Source organism: Perca fluviatilis, chromosome 15 (genome assembly GCF_010015445.1).
Source record: "Perca fluviatilis chromosome 15, GENO_Pfluv_1.0, whole genome shotgun sequence".
Lineage (NCBI taxonomy): Eukaryota > Metazoa > Chordata > Actinopteri > Perciformes > Percidae > Perca > Perca fluviatilis.
In genome coordinates, this window is record NC_053126.1 from 24860732 (window position 1) to 24871324 (window position 10593).

General features: G+C 38.0%; 1 protein-coding gene across 1 annotated transcript; it reads right to left on the minus strand.

Moving 5' to 3' along the window:
- Positions 1 to 286: 286 nt before the first annotated feature.
- On the minus strand, positions 287 to 9903 carry si:dkey-16l2.16 (ras-related protein Rab-35). The gene is made up of 7 exons (XM_039824475.1): positions 9734 to 9903; positions 6637 to 7590; positions 4301 to 4351; positions 3114 to 3237; positions 2884 to 3008; positions 2253 to 2377; positions 287 to 1758 (listed from the first exon to the last, which is right to left on the minus strand). The coding sequence occupies exons 2-7, from the start codon at positions 6689 to 6691 to the stop codon at positions 1609 to 1611; spliced, it is 630 nt and encodes a 209-aa protein (XP_039680409.1). The 5' UTR covers positions 6692 to 7590; positions 9734 to 9903; the 3' UTR covers positions 287 to 1608.
- Positions 9904 to 10593: the final 690 nt, after the last annotated feature.

Genomic DNA, 10593 nt, shown 5'->3' on the forward strand with positions numbered 1-10593 from the left:
ACCATTTGATGGTGAAGCGTTGAAGAAAAAGGGTTAAACTCACTCAATTATCAATCATTATGTAGATAACATGTACATTGCATGTACATTTTTTAGATAACTTACAGGAGAATCTAACGTAGAAGGTGTTGAATTTTGAATTGGTTTAAATAGGCAGCTTCAGCTGCTTCTTGGTGCTCTTTTTATTTTTGGAACAGGTTGATCCTCTTCATAAGTAAACCTTGGAATTATGGTTCCACCTGAAGCACTGGCCTGTAGGAGGATATATTGTGATACAGACAGTAACTCTGGATTTATTGCTTTATTTGGACACATTTGCTAGGCAACAGATTTATATTTAAAAACATACCAATGACTTAAACGTTTTGGGCTTGTAATTTGTAAAGGTTACACACATATTGTAGTCTTGGATTATTACTGGCCTCATTTGAACTGAAATAAGGTATACAGACATTGGAGTGCACTCATCACACCTGTTAGTGTGTCAAGGTTACAATTTAGTAACAATGGCAACCAGTTCCCTTTCAGTGGTAACTTAAGTTTACTGTATTAAGAAAAAACACAACTAAAACATCGGCACAGAACAGTGGTTCATTAGTGCAAAGTTAAAGGACCGTACCAGAGTTTTTGTACGTTTTAGCTCATTCACCATGATCACATACAGTTCTACATTTCAAAACAGATTGTTGTGTTTTTAATCAACTGTACAGGCAGCAGTTGTTTTCTTGTTCTTTGTCTAGTTTTTTATATCACAATATTAAAATCAATTTGCAGAGACTTGAAAAATAATTGAGTTAGTTTACATCATGATTGCTCTGACTCTTTTAGTTATGTTACTCCTTTGTGGAAATGTAGTGCACTCTTCACTTTTTATTATGTTTTGTGATGGATTGTAATCAGCTGGTTAATAGATGAAGAAAAGAGTCATTAGTTGCAGTCCTGTAACAAACAGTAATTTAGTTATTCTTGGAACCACAATAGGTAGTTGGGCTAAAAGATTGTGAATTAAAAATCAAAAATGTTTGTGAATACGCTCTTAGTGTCAGGGCACCAGTCTGATAATGTTTTTGTTTCAATAGAAATTTGAATGATGATTGGCACTAATGAAAAGGTCAAGGGATACTGAAAATATTAGGGATTTATGGGAAGCATTTTCAACAGCAATCTTTATAGTAATCTGGGCAGTTAGTAGCAGAGATGACTCACTGACCAACCTCTCCATCATCAGGCCCTACTGCCAGCAGAGCAAACATTTGAAAACACTACAGAATGCTTTAAATGTGATTCGTGGTAAATGGGCAAAGAAATTCTAAAACACCAGAATGATCCTTTAACTCATGTAACCTCCCAGCTGCTACATGCAGTCAGTGCTGACAGACTGTAAATCCCTCTGCCTCAGTTCCATTCACAACCAGCAGTAAGGCAGAACTAGCTGCCACCTGTTGGTTGGTAACTTGGCGTAGTAAATAGCGCATGACCGTTTCAAACACTTGCATCTGCAGTTTGAAACACAGAACACTTTTCTCCTAAGGCACGTTTTCCCAATCTTGTTTGAATGCTTCTTGTGTAAGCGATGAGCGCTATGTGGCTGTGTAGTCTGTTTGGGGCTCAGCAGCATTTCTTTCCCCTCTTCCTGCGGTCTCGGTCTCTGTGGGCGTTGATGTTGACTGTGTCCTTCTCCCGCTCTCGTTCCCTCTCGGCTCTGTTCTGGCTCTGCTTCTTGGCCCGGAGCACCATGTGAGTGAAGGCCATGAACATCTGAGCAAAGCAACAAACCACACTGAGTGTTCAGAGCTTTTGGAAAATGTTGCAACAGCTAGTGGATTAATCGATTAGTCAATTGGCAGAGCATTCATCTGCAACTAAACTATTTGTTTCAGTAATTCTTTAAGGTTAAATTCCCAAACATTTAATCTCAAATATGAATATTTGCTGTTATTTTTTTTTTTATATATATATATATATATATATATATATAAAAAAGAAAAGTTAACAGTTTGGACTGTTGGCTGAACGAAACAAGCAATCCAAACCCAAATGTTAAGGGCATTTTCACTAATATAAAAATAATTTGCAGATTATTCTGTAATATAATAATTAATTGCAGCCCTAAAATTGTACAAAAGGAAACATGAATCAACACATGCAAATATGCTTTAGTAACATTACCAGGGGAAAAGAATGCTAAACGCGTATAAGAAATCTCAGATACAACCTAAAGGGAATTTTATATGAAATTATATTACACTTACCTCTTCTACATTTACATTCTCTTTGGCACTGGTTTCGAACACCCGAACCCCCATTGACTCCCCAAAACGCACAGCATCCTGGGTATCCACCTGTTTCCTGGCAGGGTCGTCATTTTTGTTTCCCACTGAGAGAGTGAGCAGGAAAAGTTATTTTTATTTCTAATCTTTCAGGACAGGCGCAGGCTGGTACAATCTGACAGTTTTATTGTTTTTAATCAAAGTGCATGAAAAGACTACACTAACTATACTTACTGTGTAGACCGCCACTCCGAAAAGTGTTAAAACTCCTTAAGTGTCACACTTTTATACTTGGGTGTAATAGTGTTTCTTTGATTAAAAATAACCAGGCTGAATTTCCTTCATTTGTTTTTAGAATCTCACAGTTTAGACATTTACAGAACACAGCCTTTTCATTAGCAGGAACTTTTGCACAGACCTTTTTTTTTTTTTACTCAGGAACTTCTTTTTTATTTTAACCACAGTGGGTCCTAAAAAGTCCCTGCTACCTAGGCAGCACTTGAGCAAGCAATGAGACTGTCCAACCAATACATGTCGGTCTGAATGTTTTAACAACACTCCAGCATGCAGATAACATGAAAATACAAAACTCGCATTAATACAGTTGACTCACCTAGAATCTTGCAGACATTGTCACAGTTCTGGGAGATTTCATTTAACCACCTCTTAACATTTACAAACGACTCTGGATTTGTCACGTCGTAAACAATAATGACCCCGTGGGTGTTTCTGTAGTACCTGGACAAAGAAAGATTGAAAAAAAATTGAGTGATACACCGCCAGGCTAAAAGGAAAGAGGAAAATTCCCGAACATAAAACCAGTTTGGGCCTGTGGATGATTACGTTGATGTGATGGTTCTGAATCTCTCCTGGCCCGCTGTGTCCCAGATTTGCAGCTTAACCCGCTCTCCATCGATGTCCACTGTTCGGATCTTAAAGTCGACACCGATGGTGGTGATGTAGCTGCCTGCAGGAGACCAGCGGACCATCAAAAGTCAGAATAACAAGACAACACAGACTCCCCTGTACTGCATCTGTGTGCAACATTAATATGCTAAACATTCACTTCAGTATCAGCAGAACATACTTTTTTCCTCCAAAATTTTGTACATTGCCACAGCAAAGATTGTGCATCCATAATCAATTGCATAGGTTGATATTATGCTATCAAATTATCTAGGTTAGGTGCAATTATATTCATGACTGTAATGGCTCCAGGAAGTTAACAATTTGTGAAACCCCCTTTTTTTTTAATTGTTAAAAAAATGTTGGTGGGTGCAAAAATGAAATAACTTTAAGGGGACTTTGTGATCCTTGCTAATGCAGCTGCATGCCCTTGTTGCCCATTAAGGCTCCTTCAGTCATGCCCCCATCTATACAGATGTTGTCAGGACTGTTAAAGTGTGTGCACTCTGACTGATTCTTTTTCTTTTATTTATTTATTTATAAAAAGTACAACACACATTTTTGTAAATGTGCCAGTGTTAGCCAGGCGGCTCATTTTCAACTGTAAATCTGCCTAACATCTGCCTCACTCTCCTATTAGTTTAGTCACACCTTACAAACTCCCAGTGTAGCTCCACTCACCTTCAACTAGAGCCCAGTCTAATGAGGCAAAATAACTGCGTGGTATGCAGAGCCTTTACATGGAGATTGCAATTAATGTGTTTTCTGCCAAATGGGAATTGATTTGTATGACAGATATTTTAATTCAATCAATAGGTTTGAGGAAGTAATTTTTAATCAAAATGTTCTACAGTATATCTCCACCCTTCCACCAAAATGTCTGCATGTTGTCCAAAACATTGCCTTCCTCTGGAGCTCCTGACATGTTAGGGCAGCTCTGCTTACCCAGATAAGATGACTTGACTTGATTAAAATGCTTTTACTTCTCTGCCTAAAAGAAGAGCCTAAGTGAGAGCCTAGAGTGTGTTACTCTGGGGATTTTTGTCCAGTTAGGACTGATTTTCTTCTAATAAATATGGAGGCGTTTACTGTGATTTGACTTGCAGCAAACTGTGGTAACTCACCAGAGAAGGAGTTGTCTGCAAAGCGGAGCAGAAGACTACTTTTGCCGACACCTGAGAGACAAAAAGATCAGCGGGAAAAGATTAGCAAGTAACTTACTCTGAGGAATTAAATGTTCCCAAACAGGAACAGACAAGCCAGTCATACCTAGGTTTCCAGGATAAGGAAAGTGAAACAAAGGGAGAAATACGGGCAAAGGTTGAACTCATACTGGAGACAAATGAGCTTGAAGTGTGTGATTAAAAAGAGACAACAATCCTTAAAAAAAAAATCCTGCCTAAATAATCTGCTGAAACCTTCCCTGAGAGAACCAGTGACAACTTGTTCAAAAGAAACGTGACAAATCAGAACAAAGCAGCAGCAGGCTGGGAAACATACAGTACAGTATAACCCACAACTATCACAATATTTAACCTTCAAAAACAAAAGTGTCACTACAAGGTATTCATTATAATCCAATGCAATATATGTGTAACCAAAGAGGAAAATAAGTCTAAAACATCTTGCAATTGCTGAATGTATGCAGATAAAGAGGAAAACGCATCTTCAATGCAACAAAAAGTAATAACTTAATGGTGTCAGAGTATCAAAATCACATTGAATTAAAACAATATTGATAATTTGTCCAAAAGCAACAAACGCCACTAACAGGCTGCCTGATGAGTCAAAGCATTTTTTAATACATCAATAAATAATTGTTAATAATGGTTCGTTAAAACAAGCCTAGTTAAGCCCCATCACAGACAAAGCTTGTGGGAACCATTATCAGAAACTGAACCCTGTAACCGTCCCGACTACCTGTCCACAAATGACACTGAACGCTGTTAACAGGCAAAAAAAACTGTTGCTGTTGTTTTTTCTAATGATAAAACTCCTCCCTCATTGAAACCGGGAATTATAGGGAAAAATTTCAGGAAATATTCTTCAAAGAAACTTCACAAAATTGTTCCACTAAAGGAATGTAAAACTCTAATGATGCTGATATGTTCCCCAATCGTATTTATAATGTCACAGAATCAGCTAATGCTGGAACACCCAAGTCATGTAAGAACAAACGGCCAGCGCTCCAAAATAATCTGATGTTTTGTGACTTTATATACTCGACTAACAACAAGAATCAGAGCTAGAATTTGTTAAGTATCAGTATCAGTATAAAAGTCAGAATTGATCACATCTTAAAAAAAAAGAAAAAAAAAGAAAATCCCCAACCTCCAACGTGGACAACAGTAGTGAGTGTTTGAACAACGCAGAAGAGTGTGTAGCTTTTTCAGTTTGAAACTTGCTTATTGTTATTAAAACAAACACGCGGCTGACGCAATTTGAAGCGGTTCACTGCTTTGTTTTGACAGTGGACCAGGAGGTGGCTTGAAACTGGTCTGAACCTCTGCGGGGCATTTCTTTATAATAACGTTCACCGAGTCAGACTTTTTGTGAGTTTCAGAAAGCTATTGCACGTTGTAATAAACCTAGATTTGGCTGACGTACCAACACATAAACAAAGTGTGTTCATAAAGCACCTTCACGGTCTTACAAATTCATATCAACTCAACTCTTCTATTATATTCTGCAACATTGACTAGATTAGTGAGGGAAACCTATACACAAACATGTTAAGACAGATGGATGTCTTTTTTTTAAATTTATTTATTTATTTATTTTTTTTAACTTTCTTTATCAAAAACCCCCATCTCAATACTAGTATCATACAGGATTTATTATTCTCAAATTTGAAAATCAGCAGAAAACACGCACACACGGGCTACAGGAGTATCGAACTAGTGATCCTTTGTGTGGCAGGCAAAAGCTTTCAGATAGATAGATAGATAGATAGATAAGCCTTATCAGTGCAGCAGTGTGCATGACTAGCAGGAGTGACACTAAAGTTAAATAAACCATTTTGACTTGTCAAACACAAGTGAAACCTGTGCACTTCCTACTATAACAAGTCAAAATGTATGATCTGAAAAAGGTTATGATATATTTCTTCTGTGTGTAAAAACACTGCCAGTTTAAGCGTTATTTAACTTGTATTTTTCATTTTCCCACAAACTAATGAGAAGCATGCTTAAAAATAAACATATAGCTCATGTTCTTGAGTGTATAATCTAATTTGCTTCTTTTGTTACTAGTTTCCCCAAGTATTGTGTTACCAGCAGATAAAAAAAGGCATTCATTTTTGGGCTTCCTGTGCATTACAGAAAACCTTTGGGAACCACTGAATTCATGTATTCACTTGCAGGGCGGCATATTAATGCCATTTGTCACTTCTGGGACTATTGAAACAACATGCTTTGACTTGAGATGAATTCTTAAATTAAATTTAATAAAATGCACTAACTGGAGTCTCCAATGATGAGCAGTTTGAAGAGATGATTGTAGTCCTTTCCCGCCATTTGGAAGGCCTCTTACTGTATTTCCAAGTAAAATCAGTTTCATAGGAGGAGGTGATATTCCTGATCTCCCCAGTGCTTTCGATTTTTTCACCTCCCAATGCTACGAGCTCAGAGTAGCACAAGAGTTTGTCCAAAAATCACAGGCATTCCTGTGCCAACAAGAGGACATTCCAGTCGAATTTCTGCACCTTTTTAGTTTTGGTTTATCCTTTGAGTTTCAGTTCAGAAGTTCACATCATTTAGTTTGGATTCACAGTGAAACCACAGCAACCAGAAGAAAACAGACCGTTTCTGAAGAGCTCTGTATGTATGGTTCATGCTTGACGGCTGATAGCAGCCACGTGGTTCCACCTTAGTTCCAGTCACACCCACCGACACTCCAGCAGGGGATTTCCAACTTGTGACAACTCATCGGTTTTTATACACACTCTGATTTTTTACATTCACAGTTCTGTCAGTGAAGTGTGGACACTCCCTTCTTTCTCCTTTGGATGAAGTCCCACGTTGAATGTAACGTCTTCACAGAGGTCTATTCATTTAAACACTGAAAGCCACACATTTAAGGCTCTATGATTACAGGGATTTGGCATTTTGTGGTTATTGCTTAGACAGCCAAATGGACAGGTGACTTAACAACTGATCATGAATCCACTTATTGTCCTGAACTCCTCCACCACTCATTCATTAACTCCATCCCTTTTTTTTTAAAGAAGCAAAAAACTGAGACGTTCACTGCATTTCGGTAGTGGTTACATATGATGAGGTTCCTTTAAGATGATCCTTTAATTTCACTTCCTGTTCCCAGTTCCTCTGGTGGATAGGTGAAAAGTCAACTGTTCCCTGTATCATTACAGATGGAGGGCTCTAGCTTCTTTGTTCAGCCCAGGTTAAAAAAGGTGCTAAACAAAGAAAGAGAAAAATAATCAGATGTTAAAGGAAAACACATCAATCAGCAGTGCATCATAACCACTGTGCAGTGGTGGACTGTAACTAAGTACATTTACATATGTGGTGTAGCCTACTTTAGTACAAGTACCTCACATTTGTAATTGAGTATTTTATGTAACTTTATACTTCTACTCCGCTCTCCTTTTTCTTAAGCTAAGTAAAGTCTTCAAAAAGCCTCTTGGATCCAGTGGAAAAAGCTTCATCACAAAGCTCAAAACAGGGCTGTTTTTCTGACACCATGAAAAGTTGACTTTTTAGAGATACAGTAGACAGACACTACAAACATATAATGAGTTTATAGAATACGAAGCATTGCTGTAGATTAAACTAACAGTATATAAAGGAGGTAAAATTAGCACAACCTTAAACATCTACAGCAGTAAAATGCAACATACACATTAATGCAGCAGAATTATTAATCCAGAAACATCAGATATAATAGGAAAACACTGACAGGGAACATAGCAGCACTATACATATTTACTTTAGGTAAAGTTTGCTGATTAGACACTTTAAGTAAGGTTTTGAATGCAGGACTTACTTTATAGTGGAGTATTTCCAGTATGGTATTAGTACTTCTAAAGTAAAGGATCTGAATACTTCTTCCACCATTGCCACTGTGATTATCAGTTAATTGTTGATTGCTGTATGGAGTGTGTGCCCCTCCTTACCTCCCTCCCTGCTCCTCAAAACAACAGCTGAGTCACTAAATATAACTTCCTCATCCTGCTTTATCCACCCCGATTCTTTAACTTAGCTGGGTTAGCTGGGTTAGCTACAACAAAACCTCGCTGACAGTCCGACTGTCGAGGCTAGCTGTCATTGCCTTCCCATGACTGGCACTAAGCTTAATAAGGAAGTAGAACAGTGGAGTTTGGCTAGCTAACGTTGAGCCAGTTTTCCATGAAAACAGGAAAGGTTGCAGTTGTCTTTAAAAATGATAAATCTTATCTCAAAATTTCTAAACACTAGTAGCCGCATTTGTTTTTACCTTTATTTATTGACGGGACTTTCACTGAGGAAGGAATACTAGCTATATAACAGTTTAATAATTATTTGTAGGGCCTGTATCAGCGCAGGTTAACAACGTGTACAACACAATTGACAATATTGTTGAGTCATTCAATTTGGCTTAGTTTGAGTCTCCCGAGCTGCATTTGTAGGCTACTGCTGTAACTTAAAGCAATTTTTTTTACTAAAAGTCTAATTTAATGCATAATTCTAAATCTAGAGAAGACGAATTTAAGTATAACACATAGCTACCGTTTGAGAATAAAAGTCTTAATTCATATGGGGTGCGAGCACTTGCCCATAGACGAGCCGATGCTTTTTTCAAATATTTTGTACGTAGTTTGGCGTAAAATCCTAACGAACACGAGGCAACATCATTCAGTAGCCACAGGTCAACCTGAAAACAGAAGGACATCCACAGCAGCACTGGTTAAACGGGAGGTCGACACTATTGATCCATGTTGTAAAACAGCAGCTACAATGACACTTACGTTTATTAATCCGGTTGGAGTTTAGCCGTTAAAGCGAGGTTTGTGTGTGACACTGACCAACAGCTCACCTTGTAGGGCACGTTCTAGGTTGAAGAAAATGTCCTATTTTTCGGAAAATTAATTTAATTATGCTACGCTAAGCCTGTAAATTACTTGTATGGATGTATTAAAATCTTAAAACACGTTCTTCGATTCGGCACAATCGATTCGGATTAAAAACACAAACGTGGGCTTGTGTGGACGTTGAACTATTTCAATTGTCACTTATATTTTGGCTAACGTAACATAACGTTACGTCGTTAGTAGTATTGCATGAGCGGTATGAAACAGCGGATTAAGTACTTACACGCAGACTACTTCAACTGGAGTAGCAACGAGACCATAACAATACATAAAAAATAGCGATTCGTGGATAACATGTGCTAAGAAGCTAAGAAGATAAGAAGCTAAGAAGATTTTTTTTTTCCCAGTCTGGAGTGACGGTCTCTGGGCCTGACCCTGGCCTGCCACTTACTCCCGACACCAAGACGTCAGAAAACTTCTCACTCCTCGGAGAAACTTTAAACTAGACATTTATAAAAAATAAACTTACTTTGGTCATTGAGGTGTACTTGGTGCTCGGTCACTGGGTCATGTTTACAGATCCGCGGTTGACGTTGTTTATGTCCCGTTGAAGTCTGCTAGATCACCGCTTCGGTCGGAATATCTCCCCGCCGACCACACCTGACTGTCTGCAGCTGATGACCCACTCTCATCATCTGATGCTGCATTCACGTCATGTGGGAAAAACCTAAAACCGCTGTGTTCCAACTCAGGACCTACAACTAGAATTTTTTTTTTTACTTTATAATTTAGTCCATGTAAGGTTACTCAAAAAGGACACAAAACAAACTAACAGGGTACACACTAAAAAGAAACAAAAGTGGTTAATCAAGAAATTCTTTGTGTCCACAATTTTGATGGGATTTTGTTTTTTTGTCCCTGCAGTGCATCCTCATCTAAGATACTACTGTCAGCATTTCTAGGCCCGCATAAGTTATAAACTATGTTTTACAGTCTATGGTCATAAAGGGCTGATTGAGCCTGTCCCATGTTAAACACAGATACAGTGCAAACATCAACTCTGAGAAATTAGTGACAAAAACATTTCTAATTAAATCTAGGACCTTTCTAAAAAGGTACAAACATTCAGGTCAGGTCATTTCACTTACATCACAGCTTGAGCTTTAACCAAAATGCTTAAATATAGTGCTGAATTAGTATTATCTGAATTTTGTGAGAAACGAAACTATCAGTGAAGACACACCTAACAGCTATTTCGCCATGCCGGTTTCAATATTGCAAGAGCAGCCAAAACCAGAGTCTGATCACAGTTAACTATGAGTAATGTTTCCGTCCACAGCACAATAACTAAAATGTGCCTCATGTTTAATTATATATACACACAGCTCT